Source organism: Protopterus annectens, chromosome 8.part0 (genome assembly GCF_019279795.1).
Source record: "Protopterus annectens isolate FY-2018-M chromosome 8.part0, PAN1.0, whole genome shotgun sequence".
NCBI lineage: Eukaryota > Metazoa > Chordata > Ceratodontiformes > Protopteridae > Protopterus > Protopterus annectens.
The window spans coordinates 1265416064-1265438338 of NC_056741.1; the positions used below are offsets into that span (position 1 = coordinate 1265416064).

Here is a 22275-nt window from a genome sequence, read left to right on the forward strand (position 1 = left end):
CTCAACTAAAAAAAACCTCAAGAAACACTTCAAAACTCATTGGTTATGTCCTCGCACTAACCCCGACTAGTGACACCTCTTTCTTAGGTGCCTTACCTTCAACTACTTCTAACTTTTTTCTACCACTCCATTTTAGGAAGGGTCAATTATTCCGGTCAACAAACGTAAAATAAATAAATAAAATAAATACATTTTATTTTTATGAAGCCCTGCATAAAGTAGAGAACTGGGTAAATCAAGAAAAAGCACAAACACAGATATTTATGGGAAGACTTCAGTATGGCAAGGTTAGAAGCAGATAAGGCTCAACAACTAACAGTTAAGCTAGGAGGAAATGAGATAAAAATTATGTATAATAAATCTACAGGAAGGTCCACAGGAACAGATGGTATACTGGCGGGAGTTTGGAAGCTACGAGGGAGAAAAGTAATAAAGATCTAAAGGGTTTTTCTTAACATGATTTTAAAAGGAGAGGAGGCACCAACAACCTAGAAAAAAGCTGTGGTGGCCGTTACACCTAAAGACTGTGAAGATCCATGTGATACAGCTTCATATAGGCCCCATTTCAATTTTAAATCATGATAACAGTGTGTTTATGTCTACAATGGCTAAAATAATGGTAAAGGTAATGCCAAAATTGACAGATATGAACCAATGTGGTTTTGTGGAGGGGAGGCAAATATTTGGGAACATTAATAGAACAATGATGATCCAGAGGGAAAACGAATGCAAGAAAATACTGCTGTTAATGGTGGATCTCGATGCAGGAAAACCATTTGACAGAGTAAGCAGAGACTTTATGAGTAGGGCAATGGAATCATTTACATTTTCTGACACAATAATAAGGTTAAACAGAAGGTTATATGAGCGACTGGAGGAAAAATCAAAGTGGGAGGGCTCCTCTTTGATAAGTTGTGTCTGAAAAAAGAAACCAGGCAGTTGTGTCATCCTTCCCTTTTGTTATCTGTGTTATACTGTGTTATATTTAGAGCCACTGGCAAAGAAAATAAGGGACTCACAAATTCAAGGAAATAATTGGCATGGTTTTCAAGAAAAGTTGGCTTTAATTGCAGAAGATATCATTTTGTACCTGATGGAACCAAAAAAGGACTCCTATTTCAGTGCTGTGGAATATTCTGAGACAGTTACGTTTTTGCAGGGAATATAAAAAATAATGATAATAAAACAAAAGCTATATGTACTCACACATGAATTGGTCCATCACTACCCCATATTTATAGGGACATGATAAAATGAAGTATTTAGGAGTCTAGATTAAAAAGGATTCAGTCATGGCAGTTAAGGATATGTGGGAAGAGACTAAACAAAATATAATTAAAAAAATGAGAAAATGGAAGCTCTTGTCTATGGATATGGATAAGATAAAAACAGTAAAAAAATATTTTTTACTCTCTTTAGTTTTATACGCAGTTCAGGCATATTTTTAACAACCAGAGGAGAAGTTGTGGATAGAAACTGAAGTTACATACTCACTATAACTATGCATCTGTGTTGTGCATTTGTATTCCTCCTCAACTGTTGGCTATTGGAGCTGACCTCAGATCCGAATCAGCCACATTTACTAGACTCTCGGATCCAACTCTCGTGCTCCTCCCTTTACCCATAATGCCCTTGTCAACCTGCTATACCTCAGATTGAGGTTGCTGCCTTATAAGCTATAGGAGGGAATAACCCTATGTTAATGCAAAGGGAAAACTAGTAGTAGCAGAAGTGAGGCTTAAACCTGGAACAGACATTCTACATAACCATAAGGTCACTCCAGGAGGTAATAGGAAGGAGGATGGAGGGTGGGAAGTTGAGGAAGAATGAAAATGACAACACAGATGCATAGACATGGTAAGTACATAACTTTAATATTTGGTGTTGTCCTTTTCACTCTTTCAACTATTGCAACAAGAGTCCCCTGCCAAGCATACACTGGGTGGCCCTCATAGAAGGATATTACAAAGTACTGCAGAACCAATAGCAGCCCTGCTCCTGGAAGTCAAATTATATTTGCATGAGCAATAAAAGTATGAGCATTACATCAAGTGACTACTGCACAAATGTCAACAGAAGTTCTAAAACAAAAGGTAGATGATGTAGCCATGGACAGGGTGTAGTGTGCTTTACGGGGCATGTGTAGGGACAGACCTTGTCTACTGTAAACAAAGAAAATGCAACCATTTGGCTAGAGTAATTTTAGAAACAGGTGAGCCCAATTTGTTTGGCAAAAAGGAGATAATTGTTCTGACTTTCTGAAGTCTTTTGTTCTATGGAGATAAAAATGTAGTTACGTGTTTACATAAAAAATGGAGCATGGGAAAGAAAACAGGCAAATTATTGTCTTGATTAATATTCATTTCAGATGCTACTTTAGGCAAATAAGATGGACTGATACACAAGGTAACCCTGTCTTTGTGAAAAATGAGAAAGGAAGATTTGGAAGAGAGAGCCTGGAGTTCAGAAACTCATCTTGCAGATGTAATGACCACTAGAAAGGCAGTGTTCCAGCATAAAAATTTAAAATCATATTTAGTTGATGGTTCAAAGGGTTTTTGAGTTACCTCTTTCAGCATGACTGTTAAAATCCATGGAGGGGTGGGGGTTCTTCACTGGGGGACTAAGCAAGAAATTACCTTTGAGAAACACCTCACACAATTTTGAAGAAGCTAACGAGGAAGCATTTTCGCCTGAATGAAAATTAGACATGGCAACTGCACTTTGATAGTACAGAAACTAGCTCCTCTTTGAAAAACAGATGTGAAAAACTATAGGACAATAGCAGTATGAGCAGTGAAGGGGTCCAATTCTCTCTACAGAGCCCAAAGAGAAAATCTTTCCACCAGCTAGTCATTACTTACAACATTCTAAAATATCCTGATAAAACCCCATCACTAGGGCGAATACTAACTCAATACACAGCAAACTGCCCCCTCCACTCTGACAAATCACTCCTCAGTATCTCTACAGCTAATAAAACCACAGGAAAAGCACTAGTCTCCCACACAGTTGCTAAAAAATGGAATACCCTCCCCGTTTCAATAACAGAAAGCTCCTCCACCTCACACTTCAAAAACACCCTAAAAGCACACCTAGTACCTGGTTATGTCCATGTATTACATAAAAATAAATGCTTCCTACCTTTCACCCTCCATTGACAATGGTGTCTTCTAATTACTTCACTGTAATGCTCTACAGTACTAACAGTTAAGCTATCGCTAGTCAGTAACTCATCAACCATGATCACTGCTGACATATACTCTGCGTGTATTCCTATTTCTAGCCTAAAAATGTGAATAATGTTGTTTTAATATGTCTTGTCTGTCTAAAAATTCCTACATGTAAATATCTACTATGTCTTGTCCGTCTATAAATTCCCACATGTAAAGATCTATTGGTGTTCTTCACTGCTAGCTTGCTCTTATAATTCTGTTTAAAACGTGTATTATTGTTATAATTCTGTATAAAACATGTATTACTGTTATTATGGTGGAGCTTTTCTCCCCGGGTCTCCGCTGTAAATGGACCTAGTCCAGTTGGACTTTCCCGGTAAACAAATGTAAAATAAATAAATAAATTTAATTTTGTAGATCTTTCTAGTAGAGGCTTTGTGGGATGACAGAAGTATCTGTCAGACTGGGGAAGAAAGCCTGGGCTATCTATTAGTGGAACTGAAGAAACTATGTAGTCAACATGAGGTTTGTAATGTTCGAGCGATCCACTCCCACTGGATGAAAGGAAGATCTAGATTGGGGTCCAGTATCCATGGTGGATAGCGAAGGTGAGACCAAAGGATGAGGAACCACACTTGATGAGATCAGAATGGGGCAATGAGGATAATCATGCTCTTCAACCGGAGTGCCTTCTGTAAGAATGCGAACATTAGATATATCGGAGGATAAGTGTAAAAAAGACAAGAGGGCCAAACATGGACTAGAGCATCTTTCAGTAACTTCTCCAAAGGGGGAATTAAGGCAAAGAACCTTTTGCACTTGTTGTTTTGGCAAGATGCACAGAGATCACAGCAAGGTTGAGCACATCGATGGAAAATCCTCTCCACCACTGACAGACTACTCATGAGGCATCAGAATAGACATGCTGAGTTCCTCCTCTAGCACTTTGGATTTCTCTTGTATATGCGCTGCCATAATAAAGCTGGTTGGATGTGATCACCCACTGCCACACTTTTAAATGCCTTTCGACAAAGGGGATAACATTGAGTCCCCCCATCTGTTGATGTACCAAACCACAGACATGTTGTTGGTTTAAACTGCAATTGTCCCAAGAGGAAGGGTGTCCTGGAGGGCCTACAATGATAGCAGGACCTCTGTAATCGCTAGACAACTTATGTGTGTATTGGTCTTTCTGGGAACCATATGCCTTGGACAGTCTGTCCTAAGAAATCCCCCCCACCTCATTTGCGCAGTGTCCGTCATTACCGTGGCTACTGGGGGTGGAAGTACAAGAGAGGAGCCTTGAGAAATCTGCCCAACTGAATCAACCAATATAGACCATCTTTGCGTACCAGAGTGAGTTTGACAGGAAAGGACAAAGGATGGTACAGAATTGACCACTGAACACAGAAACTAAGGTTACGGCACGTGCCAATAATCCTAGGATCTGAAGAATAAGTCTTGCTGGGGGAGAAGGGTGTGCGATAATTTGCTCCACTTGGCACCTGATGGTCATTACTCAATGTGGTAGAAGAGAAGCTATCTGACTGACTGCGTTCAACTAAGCAGTTGTGAACTCCAGTCTCTGAACATGTTGAAGGCAAGACTTGCAGATGTTGACTGAGATACCTAGAGATTGACATAACTGGAGCAAGTAGTTCATGGATTTCTTGAGAATATGTTTGGTTGGGGTGGTGAGGAGCCAGTCTTTTAGGTATGGAAACACTCAGAATCCTAGCAATCTTAGGTGAGCTACTACCACTGTCATAGATTTGGTAAATTTGTAAATAGAAATTAAATTTAAACATAAATGTGGTAAATAGATTTGGCTGTGGAGAGACCAAAGGGCAGGGCTCAGAACTGGTAATGACTGGCCCCTAGCCAAAAACGCAGACATCTTCAAGACTGTCTGTTCTTCTTAATGTGATAATACACATCTTGAAGATCTATGTAGCACAGCCAATCGTTCTTGTGTAGAAAACGCAGAATGGACTGAACCTTGATCTTTCGGAACTTGATTTCATCAATTGATTTAGTTTGCTTAGATCCATAATTGGTCTCAGGTCCCTGGTTTTCTTTGGCACTAAAAAGAATCTTGAGTAAGTTCCAAATCCTATCTGATCTGGTGGGACCTCCTTCTTATGTCTTTTCTCTAGCAGTTTTTGAATTTCTTGAGCTGCTGCTGCCTCCTCCTGAATGAGTGGGACGTCAGGAAGACTTTTTCTGTTGGCTGGGGGAATCTGCGAAAATGGTATCAAATAATCTCTGGATATGATATTTAGCAACCAAGAATCTTTTCTTACTGATGCCCAGGTGTCTGGGTGCACAAACATGTGACCCCTGAATGTATCCAGAGGTGGGCAGTCGGGCAACCTTTCAGGAATGCTGAAAGGGTTTATCCAAATAGGAATTTCAAAAATCCTGGTTTTGTGCCCCCCCCCCCTGCTGTGATGGCTGCATCTTCAATTTGAACTCCACCTCTGCCTCTGGGGGAGATAGCCTTGCGTGAATCCTGGAAAGGATCCTGTGACTTATGGAACCACATTTTTTGGCTCACTTTCAATTCCTGGAAAAGGATTGCTGAGCAGTCGAAAAGCGTATCTCTATAGCAGACAAGGTCTTTCAATCCAGTTCACTCCAGTAAACCATTTCTTTAACAGTAGGGCCAACTAAAGACATTCCATCAAAGGGAGCACTGATGAAAAAGACAACTTGAAAGACTCTGCAAAGTTGCACAAACGCATCCGGGCATGTCTCTTAACAGCTATGCCTGAACCAGCCACCCATGAGGTACCTCTATAGCATGGGAAATTAGCCTCATGGATGCATTAGAGATGGATACAGAGTAGCCACTTGTTAAGAACACTTTTTATAGTCTACCAAGGACATGGGCTCGGATAGGGCTTTGAAAAGTTCCTTAGTCAAATCCTGCTGTAGTCTAGTGAAATGTGCCAAGTAACTTGGGGAACGCAAAGCAAAGGTCGATGAGGCAAAAATGTGCTTCAAGAATCTGTCCAATGCCCTGGACTCTCTGTTAGTGTGATGGACAGAAGAGCTCTGCTTTGCCAGCTCTTTCTTTGAGGCTGCTGACATAACCATACCATCAACAGGAACTCCCTTGCTCCAGTGTGGCCCATCCCTGGGGGGGGGGGTGGGGGCAAGAAATTTCTCAGGATGACGAGGAATAGGCTCTAGAGTATCCAGTTCCTTCCACGCCTGGCTAGATCTATACGCTCATCTGCTGTGGGGGGGAGGGTCAAACGTGAAATAGACTGGCTGGACACAAAAGCTTCCAAGAACACAGACTCCTCCTGAGAGGGCATATCAGAAGACCAACCACCTTTTTTGCTTGAGAAATTCTACTTTGTCTCTGAAGGAGAGGTCATCCGGTGCAGATCTGGGGGACCCCTTCCCTTCATCGAAGTCCATGTCCTTGATGAGAGACTCCTGAGGGGAGTCTGCATCTCCTTTTGCATGTCCTCTTACAGGAAACCTCCTCAGTGGGACTGCATCTGGATAGGTATCTGAAGAGAGAGGAATATCCTCGTGGGGGATTGTCTGGACACTTGATGGAGCCAGATGTGCCTGTGAAATAGGCCTGAGAGAATCACAGGATGGACCCAAAAGAGGCAGGGCCATAAGATCCAAAGAAGAAAGAGTAGTTGAATCTCTCCATTGAGAGAAGACCCACTCCACCACCTCGAAAGCAGAAGGACCAGGAGATGCCACAGTTGGTCACACCAGAGCAGAAGCTCTCGATATCACCATGACCAGATTCTGCCCGGACCTGTGCCCCAAAGGGGGAGTTGGACCCAAGCCAACTCCGAAGCTCCAGGGGGCAGGGATGTTTCTGACAACCTTGGAGTGGAATCCAGCCCCCTGAACCCAGTGTCATTGCTTTGGCTCTGAGACTCATCCTGATCCAAAGGAATCTGTGCCAAATAAGTCAAGGAAGCAGTCAGAGTCGAAGATCTAGTTGTCACTGGTCAACACTCTCATTTTCCTCAGATCCAAAGACTCTGAAATCACTGGTCAAATCCGAGGAGGAGAAACACAGATCTGATGGGAGATGGAGCCGGGATAATCCCCATCTGAATCTGAGCTCTGAGGACCTCTCTCATCAACCTATCCACTTCTGCTTCTGAAAGGCTCCTGGAGGCCTTAATAGAGGAAGTGGTGTACTGGAACCAAGACTTTCTCCTCTGAGTCTCCTGACAGAAAGGAGAAGGGAGCTGAGGAGAAATAGGCTCTGCAGAGAACCCTGGAGATCGGGTCCTTGGAGACTTAGTAAAAGAAATAATTGAATCCAAGGACGCAAGATCCAACTGTTTTCTTTTGAATTTTAGGAGGAGGTTCCAAAGATGAAGTAAACTTAGGAGACCACTTTCTTGATTCTTTCACCAACAAAGAGGCTTTGGATGACTTTGCAGGTGTATGAACCCCTGAAGCAAAACAGGAAGAAGAAGGTGGCAGCAAGCCCTTCAGAACTATTTTTTTCCGACAGTCACTAAGGGCCCAGGAATTAAAAGCTGCAAAAATGCAGCAGTGTGTATTTGAGTGAGAAGCTCCAAGCCAATAGACACACTACCTGTGGGCATCTGAGTTAGGGATCTTGTACTTACACGAAGAGCATTTCTTAAAACTCGTTTTTCCTGACCTATCTGAAGAAAAAAAAATAAAAATAAAAAAGGGAAAAGTATTTTTTTATAGACTACCAACAATGGTAGGGTAAGGAAAATACCATCTAGACAGTAGAAAAAGAGGGACAGAAAATGAAGAAAAATACCAGAAAATAATACCAGAAAAGTACCAGCAATGGTATTGGCAGCTACCTTAGGTAGAAGAGAAAGCTGAATTTGAAGCTAGCACAAGAAAACTTAAACTAGGTAAGGGAGGAAGGTTGATGAGAGAAAAACTGAACTCACAGAAAAAAAGGATAGAACACCCAAAAACCTCTCTGAGGAGGATCTGGATCTGTAGTGATATGGAAGCAAACAATATCTCAGGTACAGCAGGTTGACTGGGGCATTATGGTTAAAGGGAGGAGCTTGAGAGTTGGATAAGAGAGTCTAGTAAATGCGGCCAAGTCAGATCCACGGTCAGCTAATACGCAATAGCTGAGAAATGAATGAAAAGGGTCTATTATTAGAACATCGAATATTTAACAGTTCAAATCACTAAAGGTCGACCTTTAGTGATCGAACTGTTAAAAAATCGAAAGTTTAGAAAAAAAATAAAATCAAACAAAATAAAAAACGAAACGGTGTAGGCAGGGGGGCAAGCCCACCTGCACCCCCCACTACTTAAATATACCAACTCCGAGACTGCACTACATTGAAGTAAACTGAAATCTCCCCTTATGGAGATTTCTGTTTACTTGTTCAATGTTCTGCAGTTTTGCTATTCTCGTGTCGACAATGTCAGATTCAACATTGTCGGCTTTCGAGAATTTAATATAGACCCAAATGAAAAGAACAACATCAAATTAAAGAGTTAAAGGATTTTATTTGGGAGGGGAAGAGGGCAAGAGTCAAGTGGGAGGGATAAGCTGATCTTTCCCAGTAGAACAAGGAAGTTTAAGATTACCTGATTTGAAGGGATATTTCAGAGCTACACAGTTAAGGCTCTTGTACATTACATAAGTGGAAAGTGATGATAATGAAGTAGGGGTGGTAACTGAAGAAATACAGAAAGAATGGCATTTTGGACGCAGATCCTTACAGAAAATAACAGTCACACAGAATATATTACTAAAATAGCATAAAGTAGACAAACTAGGCCAACACAGGAATGGAAAAAGGATGACTGCAATTAGTAGTACAGAGAAGAGACAGAAAGGCTCTGGAATTTAGTGGAGGAAGATAGCAAAGGAACCATTAGGAACAAATAATTAGAGAAGGAAAGATAACCGAATGAGAAGAGACCAAGAAGACATTTAGATTGCAAGCTTGTGACTGATACCAGAGTACAAAGTGATGGGGAATCCTAAATGTAAGACCTGCACTGGTTGAGTTCTCAGTTGAATATAGATCAGAAGCTGGTGTTAAAAACAGATAATTAGTAGTGCATATAAAATACTGCACGATGACTATAGGAGTCAATCAGAAGAGGTAAAAAAAAATTGGGAAGAGAGACTAAATAAGTAATTCACAAAGAAACATTGGGAATACATATAGTGCAATGAAGAAGTATTTGCCCCCTTCCTGATTTCTTATTTTTTTGCATATTTGTCACACTTAAATGTTTCAGATCATCAAACAAATTTAAATATTAAACAAAGATAACCCAAGTAAACACAAAATGGAGTTTTTAAGTGATGATTTCATTTATTAAGGAAAAAACTATCCAAACCCATATAGCCCTATGGGAAAAAGTAATTGCAATTGTAATTACAGGGTAAGATGTCAAAATGTGGTCATTGTACACAATGTCCAAATACTACTGAGAAAGTGTGTGAGAAAGTCCCTGGGTATGGCCTAGTGTGTTTGAATCACAAATTCAATTCCAATAGCATCCATGCAGTGTACATCGCTGTGCATCAATCATGCAACAGTTATTACAATGGTAAGACCAAGAATGCCTTTAGGATACGGACCTACCAACATTTATATGATATAAAAAAAGCAAGCTTAAAGAATGTGTTGGCAGATCATATAAAGTTAAATCCAGATCATCATTTCAAGTTTATGGCAATAGACCATGTGGAGAGTAACAGTAGGGGTAGTCCCTTGGATTTGTTTCTTGAATTCAAGGAGTTTATGTAACAATTAAGAGTAAATGCCACTAACCCCCCAGGGTTAAACAATGTTATTTCTCTTTCTAGTTACTTAAAACTAAAAGCAGAATTTTACTTATGAATGGATTTAAACAATATGCGAGTTTATGAGGGAGGCAAGTGTTTTACTGCACAAGCAAATATTCTGTATGTATTTATAAGGCAGTAGTTATGTGCACAAAATGCATTGATTGAATTTGGTTGAAAATGTTTACAAATTCATTTAATTGAGGGTAGTAGGACAGGTAACATATTTTATGTATAAAATCTTACAGTATACCTTTTTAACAAAGTGTCTTATTTGTATGTTTTTTATATATGTGGAGTGAGTTTGCATTTGATTGTAATTAATGTTGTTATTCGATCACATGATGATGCCTGGGTATAAAAAGGAAGTGATTTTTAATTAAATTTTATCTGAGGAAGTCAAGTGTAATACTGACGAAAGCGATCATTAAATATCAGTTTTCCGTTACTCTGTGCACATTTTCTTTTTGTTATTAGTTGGAGTCGTGTTTTGTTTATTCATTACTCTATCAAATTGTTTTCTAGGGACATGCAAACGAGACACAAAACTGCTAAGGGTACTTTGTTTACCAGAAGAAAATCCTTATAGTAATGTCTTTTGGCTTCTCTGCCCGGTTAGGGGTCGCCACAGCGGAACTCCGGTCCGCTAATGATTGGCAGTGGATATTTACGGTGCAGAGTTGCCAGCCGAACGCCCAACCTTCAAAGAAGGCACACCCATTCACGCTTGCACCTACCTGCATGTCTTTAACGTCACTCGACTGCGGGGAGGACATGCAGACTCCACACAGAAGGCACTCCAGCCGAGAATCGAATGGGAGAACCTCTTGCTGTGAGGCAACAACTCTAACCGCTGCACCACCGCGGACTACCAGAAAAACCTTATAATATTCAATATTCTTTTTCATGTACATGCTTTATAATAAACTTGTTATTGGAGAACACTAGGGTCTTAACCCAGTCATTTCCCTATACAAGCATGAGAAAAACACACTGATTTTTCTTTTGTCATACTCTCTTAACCAGACTTTTCCTCTCTCCCTCACCTCTCTTCTCTCCCTCTTTTTTTACATTGTTTAGTTTTAAGAAATGTAGGCACTGCAAAGAAAGCAGGTAAAGAAGGGAGAACAAGAAAAAAAAAACATGTTTATGTTAGTATTCCCATTGCATTTAAAAAAATGAAAAAAACTTTACTTCCAAGTCTAATTGGTTTTGTCTTATCTTTAAAGCCCTTTCAGCTGGGGAACCCCCTAATTGCTTTCAGAGAACATTATGTCCCAGCCAAGTTCTCTTTTTTTTTTCTTTTCCCTCAGCGATCCCCTTCCACCAGACTATCTTCAGTTTCTCTTTATCAGACTGTCTCCAGGGAGACATGAGAATCAGACAGACAGTTTCTCTTTATCAGATTGTTTCCAAGGAAACATGAAGACTAGCTGCAGAAGTGCTACTAAATACACATGTATTTGCTATAAAAAGCCTCATAACATTCAATATTCTTTTTCATTTACTTGCTCTCTCTTAAAACTAATCAATCTAAGATTCTTAATACAGTCATTTCTCCATGCAAGAATGAAAAAAGCACATTAATTTTAACTTTTTCATGCCTTTTTAAGCGGGCTTTTTTTTTTTACTTTGCATTTCCTATATATCTCAAAACTGTACAAGAAGAAAGAGAAGAGGGGAGAAAAAGGAATAGCAACTGTTTACAATCCCATTACACTTAAAAATAGCGTGCAAAGAAAATCAACCACCACAAATACAGTACTATTAAGGAAAACATTTTTTTCTTTACTTACGGTTAAGGTTGCTCCCCTCTCTTCTCCTCCCCAAAGCATTTTTCCGAACAGTAATGAGATGAAGTAGGGCATATACTTTAGATCCCCCACAAATCCAAGAAATGTTTGAAAAAGTCCAATATTTCCCGATTTTCTTCTGTTATTTTACAAATATAATTACTGCATGGCAATCCCACATTGAGTTACTGGTTTTATAACTGCTCTTCTCCATCACCCAAATCCTGTCTCTGCTTCATTTCCAATGTACTGTCAATTCTTCTAGTCAACTCTTGTGCTCCCTTCCTTATCTCTAACATTTTCCATTGAAATACTGGAAAAGGTTTCACAGCTAAAGTCTCTCTGTGGTCTTTCTTAACAGAAGAACAAGAAGCAGACTCTCTCTCCGTTTCACAGCTCACTTTTTGTTGGGCAAATTTTTTTATTTCCTCCTTAGCATGCACGTCATAAAAAATTATTTTGTCCCTCCAGAGAAGAATACTTTAAGGACAGCTGGATACTGCAGTTTGAATGTCACACCTGCGACTCAAAATTCCCTGAATAGTAGAATGAATTTACTCCTCTTCTGCGTGATGTACAATGAGTAAATCCTTCTCCACAAATACTTTGCTGTCTCCCACTTTTAGTATTTTGTCAAAATCAACTCCTTCTGCTGGTAGGATTGTATCTTTACCATTAAAGGTCTAGTTTGCTTTCTTATACGTAGGTTTGGAGCATACACACAATGTGCCCTTTCAACTAACAACTCCTACTGTGGAATACCAGTCCAGTTGCTATTTGTGCTTTCATAAAGTTAATGCAGTCTCTTCCTTTCCAGCTTCTCTGGTATACCTGAAAATCTCAGGTTTTACATACATGCTCTGTCCTCTAATTCTGTTATTTTTTGAAACATCTCTTCCTGAGCATTCTCATATTCAGCCAGCATTTTCTTCATTTTGACCTCCGATTGTTGCAGCTTTATCATCTCATCTGAATATCTGTTTAAAGCTTCTTCCATTTTTCCAGCCTTTTGTTGTTTGCGTTGCTATATTCCATCAGTGTTTTGTTTAGTTTAACCAGGTCTGTATGCAGTCGTCTTATATCTTCTTGTGGGTTACTGGAGGTCAAGTCTGAAGGTTGCATTGCTTTTTGCTGAACAGCTGCTGAACTTTCCCCAGTCAGTGATTCTTCCTCACTTTTTGTAGCTGATTTTTTTCCAGGTCTTCTGTATTTCTTTAATCCTGGCATCCAGGCAGTGCACTTACTAGCCAGTTACTAAAATTTACCCATAAACACAAGTCTACTGGCCTCAGGATTGCCAGATTTCCGACTGGCCAGGTAGGGACTAAAAAAAAAAAAAAAAAAGGTCTTCCACGTCTTTAATGCGATTGGCCCGGGCCAATCAAAGATAAATAAACACAGAGCTACTTCTGTTTAATGCAAAACATCGCAGTTCCGCATTGCACAGAAGTAGCTCTGTTTTGCTATGTTTTGAATGGCCTGTATACCGGTATACGGGCCAATCAAAAAACGCTAAACACGGAGTTACTTCTGTTTAATGCGGTACTGCGATGTTCCACGTTAAACAGAAGTAGCTCTGTTTTGCAAAGTTTTGATTAGCCCGTATGCCGGTATACGGGCCAATCAAAACAGAGCTACTTATGTTTAATGCGGAACTGCGATGTTCCACATTAAACAGAAGTAGCTCTGTTTTGCAATGTTTTGATTGGCCTGTATACCGGTATATGGGCCAATCAAAAATCGCTAAACACGGAACTACTTCTGTTTAATGCGGAACATCGCAGTTCGCATTAAACAGAAGTAGCTCTGTTTCGATGTTTGATAGGCCATATCGGCATACAGGCCAATCAAAAATCACTAAACACGGAGCTTCGTTTAATGCGGAACTTCCGCATTAAACACAAGAAGCTCCGTGTTTAGCGATTTTTGATTGGCCCGTATGCCAGTATACGGGCCAATCAAAAAAAAACCCAAAGCAGAGGCTGCCCGGGATTTAAACTGGCAGGGCAGGACTCGGGATCAGGCTGCTGATCTTGGGACAGTCCCGCTCAAATAGGGATGTCTGGAAACCCTGACTGGCCTTCTCTGCTGAGTTTCTGTTTTCACACTGTAAGAGCTAGAAACAAGCTGTTACTTAGTGTGCAGCCATCTTGGAAGTGACACTTCTCTCTTTTTTTATTAATCCTAGGTAGGAAAGAAGTTCTAATTTGGGACAATATTGGCTATTTTTCTTGGGGGGGGATGTGCTGGTGTTCTTGGTGCTGTACTTGCTTCAGGAATAACTTACAGCTGATTTTATGACTGGCTGTACATTCTAAAAGTGTAGTTTTTGAATCATGTTGCACAGCAGGACCTGCTCTATACTGCTCTCTTTGGACACAGTCTTCATGCTGTATATTATTGATTAACACTGACTGACCATTTTTAACTGGACCTGACCTTGGTATCAGTCCCAAAGACAATGGGGGAGTGTGAGTTTTTATTTAATCTAATTTCATCTCTGTGCTCTCCTTACTAGTATTGATCCTTCTGCACTATGTGAAGCAGCAGGACACAGTGCACTATACAGGAGACAGAAGTATTTATAATGGTTATTTATAACATTCCCACCATTCTTCTTGGTTCCTTGCTTAGTTTTTGCAAAGTTGCTAAAGTTAGCTACTCATAGCACAACATAGGCTTAAGATGCACCGAGATGTGAGCCGCTATCTGTCTAAAAATGTCTTGTTCTCCACAGGTCAGTTACTCAAACTGTGGTTGTTGTAATAGTACCTTGCTAATCCTAGATCTGTTCATAGCCATCAACAACAGCAACTGATATCTACATTTCCTTTGTACTTAGGCTAGTTACTGACAGAAACTACATTTGGCTGCATCCGAGTGTGTAGTACTCATGTATAACAAATCTTAGCAGTATTCACTGTGTTCATCCAAGTTTTCTGCTTCTTTGAAACATATACTTTGTGGCATCCTAAAAGTTATGCATAGCACCATGTCTACTGAGTCTTTGAAGCATGCATTTTCTGGTACCTGAGCCAACTTCTCTTCAGTCTACTGGTGGCAATGAGGCCTGGAAGTACACAGTAACATGCAGGAATTAATAACTACTGTAAAGCTGTGCACTGATGCAATGCTGCACAGGAAGGTCCCTTGTGAGTTAAAGACATGTACTGTCCACTTATGGACATTCCTTTGATTATATCAAAGTGAAGGGGACAACCAAAGAAATAGATCCACAAAGTACTGCAGACAACTTCTGTCCCGAGAAACCCTCCTATGACAAACACAGGAATACTACAACAAACACTCAACTGATGGGTATCCTTAAAAATATTCAGATATCCATTTTTATAAGAAAAATACATTTCTGTCACACAAACATTTTGTCATACATACCTTCCAAAGGTCCTGTAAGTCCACCTTCCATGCATCGACCACTTCCATTCAATCCACTGTCAGCACACCACCCACAGCGGGGTTGACGGATGCAGGTAGAACACTGCTGGTACTGGGCACACAAGGGAGTGCAGCTGTCAGTTCCATTCAGGACATGTCCACACATTCCTGCTGCACAGCGCATTGGCTGGTAAGTGGGGCTCATGCACTGTAGATGAGGAAATACAATTAAACATACAAACATTCACTTTCAAAACAAAAACAAGCTCAACGTGTTTCAATTTACATATTGCTGCTTGCTATTTTGCATCTCCAAACTTATTTAACATGTACAGTTTTGCTTTACATGACTACTCTACTTAATACAAGCAGTTACAGTGGAGCTAGAAACTGAAAGCTGCAATACCATTACTAAAAGCATGACAAAATCATATAAGAAAGTCATGCCTATGTTTCCAGGCAGCCATTTTCTAACAGTGATCATACTCCCCCCTTCAATTATCTTCAATAGACAAAGACAAAACAACACTTCTTTCTAATTTTTATCAAGTAAAAATAGCAAAGTTGGGTCTAAAAGTTATTTCTTAACTATGCAAAAATACAAGTAACACGTTCATAATAAACCTGATTGCAATACAAAGTACAGCTGTTGAATTATGCACCATAACTATACATGATAAACTTGTTTTAGGTCTCCCTGGTAAATCATAATATGCATGGATATTAGCCCACCTGCTAAGAATTCTCCAGAAGCAAATCGTTAATCCTTGCACGGTGAATGGCTGGCTAAGAAGCTTGTTACTCAGCATCACTGAGGAGAGATGATGATGAACCAAGCATGCAGAGGAATGTGGCTAGGTTTCTCAAAACTACTCAGGTAGGATCTGTCAACCAAACTGTACCACTGACAATTTACTTCTATTTCCAGTGTTGGACTGGCTCCCATTACTTCCCTGAAGGAAAAGATTCCCCACACATTACAAACAACTTGCAAAACCACAGGACAAGTTATAAAACAAAAATAAAGTACTCTACAGCTGTCTGGTTTTAAATAAATCGTCTGAGGAATGAGTTCTCACTGGAATGAATGAACCCATACAGTGCACCAAATATTCGTCCATCAGAGTCCCCTCCTAATAATACAAATAAATGTTCCTGTTTATGACAAAAATAACATCTGGGACTCTGCTCCTCATTCAAAACAACAGTATGTACAGGAAATGTAAATTAGCCTTTGTCACTAAACTCAGTATGAATTAAACTACTGTCAAGCTCTGTGAAAGTCATGTGCGTTCATAATCATATATAATGCTGATAAATGTGACCTTGCTTTGAAATCTGGATCATGTTGGCTAAGATGCAAGGCAATTTCACCATCCATTTCCATTCTTGACTATCTGTGCACAAAGTATGCTACAACATATAATTAGCTCATCACCCAAATTACATGAAAACTTCCAATCTAGTACACCATGCACAAGGAAAATTTTTAGGAACTTAACCTAGCAGGAGGAGAATGGAGAAGGGTGATGATCCTCCCAGACAAGCACAGCTGAAGTCAACGAGCTGCAGTTATGGTGAGTCTTACTCAACTGTATTATGATGAACATATTATTTAGTCCTTTCTAGATTCATGACTACAATAAAAAGTAAAAAAAGAAACTGTGGAGAAGACGTGCCAGAATAAGCTGTGAAGCCACTGAAGCACAATTTCCTCTTGTCTTAGACAGGCAGTCTAGTGTGTAAAGTGTCAAAGCCTTGCCGATACCCTCACTGAGGCATGTCTATTTGACCTTCAGCAGAATGAGCTCAAAAGAGTAAAGGAAAAATATTGCACTTTTACCCACAGTACCAAAAAAAAAAAAAAAAAAATCAATACAAATAGCAATCTAATTTGATGGTACATATAGTTTACATTGATATACAAGGATGTACATACGCACATGGCTCCCTTTTATATCCTGCATCGGTGTACATATGATTCAGTTCTTTGAAGCACAGTTCGCTAACAGGGAAGAAGGATGTTGTAGACAAATAGCCCTACTTATCTAAAATGTCAAAAAGCACGTAACTCTTAAAAAATGAATAATAGCTTGTGTGAATGCAACCATCTGTGCCTAATAAGTGACTATCATCTGGGAAGAAACTGTTAAGATTAAACAAAATAAAAATGGTAAAATTAACACATCAATTGAGTGACACATAGGGATTACAATAATAAATATAATAAATTCATACAGACCAAGTACCTTCTTACTACTAATAAAAAAGAGTAAGGGAATCTTGAGAAATTGTGCCTTCTATGGGGAAAAAATAATCATGTGCTGTTGTCAACAGCAGAGGTAACCACGTAAAAAAAAAAATACTATGTAGGGAATTTTTAAAATTTGCCAACTCGTTACACTCCAAAAATATGCTCCGATTACCTCTCTCTTTACAACTGCACCTTCAGAATTTGCTGTCTAACAGAGAAAAAATCCTCAGATGTGTACACAGAGTATAAAAATACCTATGCAAACACCTCCAAGCAAAAATCCTAAACTTTCTAGACTGCTACATTCTTGGGAGCCCTACAGATGTCCTCCCACTATTCCTTTACAAAGTGCCTTCCCAGTATCTCTTCCTGTTCTTTTCTAACGTTCTCGGACTGATTTTTATAGTTATCAAGCAATATTGTATACATCCACTGTATATATCCTGCTAATTATCCTTTTAACAGCAGATTCTGCTCTAGACTCAACTAAAAAGTCTTCCATTGCTGTTTTTTGCTTAGCACTTCCTTATCCCTTTCACTTTCAGCAATAAGCAGGCACTCGGCTTACTACTATTACAGAAAAGCCTCCCTGTACATCGTTATTCGTGTGCTAATCTTAACCCCAATCCTACACATTACTTTACTGAAAACCTTTTCCCCATTACCTTTAGTAAGACAAATTATTTCTGAAGGATTTGTTAGGGACTTAGTTTTCCTTTTTTCTTGTCCTTTTGTTCAGCAACTGCAGGACGACAATGTTTGTTCTCATTTGTGCATTTTGATGTGCAGAAATTGTTGTAATATGCATCAATGTTTCTGTAAGTGGATTTAAACAGACTCGTGTGTGTGTGTGTGTGTGTGTGTGTGTGTATATATATATATATATATATATATATATATATATATATATATATATATATATATATATATATATATATAAAGGCCTCAGCAAAGACAGAATCTTCACAGTGTAACATCTTAAGCCTTCTGTAATGGAGGCCCATGGGATGTATGCCAAAGACATCTTAAGGACATAACCACTGTTTTAGCTACAAAATTTTTGAAGTATGGCCAAACAATTCATTATGCTAGGCTGACGAGCTCAGAAAAAGGGTAAAACATTGTATATCTACAGCAAGTTGGATTTGGCTTTATTACCTTGAATGGATCAGTAAAGACATATAAAAAGTCAAGGACATTCAGAAGTCATGTAGTTGAAACACTGGTATGTCCTTAATGGGTCATTTGCATATATCCCATGAGTCTCCAATATAAGAATTTTAAAATTACTCAGTAAACAGTCAGACTTTGCTGGGACTTTCTTGCAGTTCTTGTTAAATGGTTTGTCTGTGTGACCTCATTACCCTTTGGTTGGGATGGCATTTGGGATATTTTACAGCCATCCTAATGTTATGGACATCAGGCTTGTTTGCAAGTTCTGTGTTTCTAAAGTATAACCAAACAATCCATATATGCAGTACTTATGTACTCAAAAAAAGAATGAAACATGGCATGTATACAGCTAGTGGGGTTTGACTTTATTGGTCTGAATGTACTGGTAAACAGTAAAATTCATGGGTATTCAGAAGTCATGTAGCTGCAACCGTCTGGTATAATATGATAACCATTTGAAATGCTGGGACCAGCTTGAGTTAGTCCTGAAACACAAATGATGAATGGCTGAAAAAAGGACTAACATTTACTTGTCTGAGATGGCTATTTCTTGGGATATTGCCTTTTCTCCAAGTAGGCTTACCACCTGTCCCTCTTTGCAAGGGACAGTCCCTATTTGGGCAGTTGTGTCCTGCAAAAAATCCCTAAAAAAATGGCAAATGTCCTGAGATTTTAGGAGAAAAAAATATTTCCCAAGTTTTCTTTAATAGTTGCATAAAAGTTATTTTGTATCTGAAACACCTACATATTATATGAAATCGCATAAGGAGCTCAAATGCTATAAGAATAACTTTTTATTTTGGCAAAAAAGTACAGTTGTGTACACTTACCATAAATGTAGATGTTCGAGTATATTCACTGTTGCAGTCATTACATTTGGATAATCTGCTGGCAGGTTGCTCTCAGTCGGCCTGATTAGCAAAGTCTTGGGTCCTGCGTCGGTTGCTGTCCCTTCTTCCATGACGTCAGGTCATCAGGGGTATAAAACATGCAGCCGACGCCATTACATTAGTTTTTCTTGCCCCAGATGTCAGGTGCCCCCCAAATGGGGAGCAAATCAAACTAAAAACAAAAAATATATACCTCCAACCAAAAACAAATACACCGAAAGGGCTGTTAAGCATAATGAAAGAAAGTAGAGGTATCGGCAGAGAAAAATAGGGGGCTGGAGGGAGGGTAACTAGGACTGAAACAGTGAATACACTTGAACATCTACATTTATGGTAAGTGTACACAACTGTACTATGTTCTTCGTGTTTCACTATTGCAGTCATTACATTTGGGTAGATTCCCAAAGCTATGGTTGGGTGGAGGGAATTATACAGCATTAGGACCAGCTATAAGGCCCTGCAGGACAGCAGTGGCAAAGCCAACTCTGGATTTAGAGAAAAGTGGTAAATGGTAATGTTTGGTTAAAGTATGAACTGAGCTCCAGGTAGCAGCTTCTAGAATGTCCCTGGTAGGAACACCTCTGAGAAAGGCTGTTGAAGTAGATGCAGCCCTGGAGAAATGGGATCTGATCCCCTGGGAGATAGCTTTTCCATGGTGCTTACAGCAGAAACGAATACAATGGCTTATCCATTTGGAAATGGTTTGTTTTGAAACAGCCTTTCCCTCTGCCCCTGCAGCAAATGCTACCAGCAGTTGTTCAGATTTTCTTTGAGATTTAGTCCTGTTTAGGTAAAATCTAAGTTGTCTGTGTACATCCAATGAATGCAGAATCCGCTCCCCTTGTTCTGTGGATTGGGAAAGAAAGTTGGCAAATGAATGGTCTGATTAAGAGCCACACTGGATACCACACCTTAGGCATGAAGGATGGATTGGTCCTGAGAGATACCCTGTCCGCATGAAAAATGATGAAAGGTTCCACTGCCATAAGAGCCTATAATTCGGAAATCCTTCTAGATGAAGTGACTGCTAAAAGGAAAGTTGTTTTCCAGGAGAGAAATTTTAAGTCTGCAGTAGCAGCTGGCTTGAAAGGAGGGAGAGTGAGTTTTTCCAATACAAAATTAAGGTCCCAGGCAGGGGGTGGAGCTCTCCTGGGTGGTCTTAAGTTTTTGGCCCCTCTGAGATACTGCTTTAGCAGAGGATGAGGGAAGAGGGGAGGTTCTGTGTTGTAATGCGCTGAAATGGCTAAGGCATGGATTTTTATGGAAGAAAAGGACAGGCCCTTGTGGGGCATCTCAGTTAAGTAATGCAAAATCTGAGGAATGTTGGGCACTGCTGTGCTTATCCCTTGAGATTGATTCCAGGCACAGAATCTTTTCCATTTGTCAGCATTAGATTTTCTAGTACTAGTTCTTCTCAACTCCAAAATGACATCCATCACAGGTTTGCTGAGGGATGCTAAGGGTGACGTTAGTTGATTAGCCATGCTGCAAGATTCAAAGTCTGGAGCTGAGTGTGTTGAGTCTGCTTGTTCTGCTGAGACAGTAAGTAAGATGTCTGAGGCAGGTGCCACGGTGGAAGGTAACAGACTGCGCAGGAGTGGGTACCAGTGTTGGCGAGGCCAGTCTGGAGCAATCAAAATCATTTTTGGTTTGTCCTGTTTGACTTTTAGTAGAAATTTGGAGAGCTGAGGCAGAGGGGGAAAGGCATAGACTGATAGGTTTTTCCAGCTGAAGGACAGAGCATCCACTTTCCAGCCTTTTTTGTGATGAGTTCTTGTGCAAAATTTGTCCAACTGATAGTTCTGGGGTGAGGCAAAAATATGTCTGGGCTCCCCCATTTGCATGTTAACATGTTGAAAATCCGTGGTTCCAGTTTTCATTCGTGAGGGTCCATGAGATTTCTGCTTAGTTCGCCTGCCAGAGTATTCAGCTTTCCTGGCAGGAATTGAGCTTGTAGTCGTACTTAATATGTTAAAGCCGTGTTCCACATTGCCATGGCTAGTCTGCAAAGGGGGTAGGAGTGGGTACCCCCCTGCTTGTTTATGTACCACATAACTGTGGTGTCTGTCTTTATCAGTAATTGTCCTGGATGAAGGTAGTCCTTGAAGGTTGTCAGTGCATTCTGTCCAGCTAGCATTTCTTTTTTATTTATGTGAAGGTGCATTTGATTTGGGCTCCATTTTCCCTGAATGCAATACACTTCCCTGTCAGATGAGCACCCCATGCATAGCCTGATGCGTCTGTAGTTAGGGTTTGGGCAGCAGGGTGTGGTGTGAATGGCAGTACCTTGTTCTGGTGGCAGGTCTCTGTCCACCATGGGAACTCTAGGCGCAGGCAAGGTACGATAGGAATCATTGTTCCAGGCTGTGACAATGCTGACTCCATAGACTTTTTAAGTACCACTGAAGTTTCCTCATATGCAGTCTTGCATATGGAATTAGAAGAATGTAGGAGGCCATGAACCCAAAGGTTTGCAGTATTTGCCTTGCAGAAAGCAGGGTTTTTGTGGCCACCTGTTTGAAGTAGGTCACCAAATTAATTTGCTTCTCTGGCGTAAGGAAAGCTATCTGGGCAGTTGTACTCAAGCTTGAACCAAGGAATGTAATTTTTTTTTAGAGGGTACCAGTTGTGATTTATTTTCGTTTATAGTGTACCCTAGGCAAGTTAGAACCCTTTTTACAAACACCAGATGTTTTAGAAGAATGCCCTTGTTTTCTGCCTGAATTAGACAATCGTCCAGGTATGGATATATTTGAATATTTTTTGCCTGCAAAATACGATTACTGGAGGC

General features: G+C 39.9%; 1 protein-coding gene across 1 annotated transcript in view; it reads right to left on the reverse strand.

Moving 5' to 3' along the window:
• Positions 1-22275, reverse strand: part of MEGF8 (multiple EGF like domains 8) — a 1779602-nt gene that overhangs the window by 369401 nt on the left and 1387926 nt on the right. The window contains exon 34 of the mRNA XM_044079419.1: positions 15168-15375. Coding sequence (XP_043935354.1) covers positions 15168-15375 — 208 coding nt within the window. The remainder of the gene's footprint in view (positions 1-15167; positions 15376-22275) is intronic.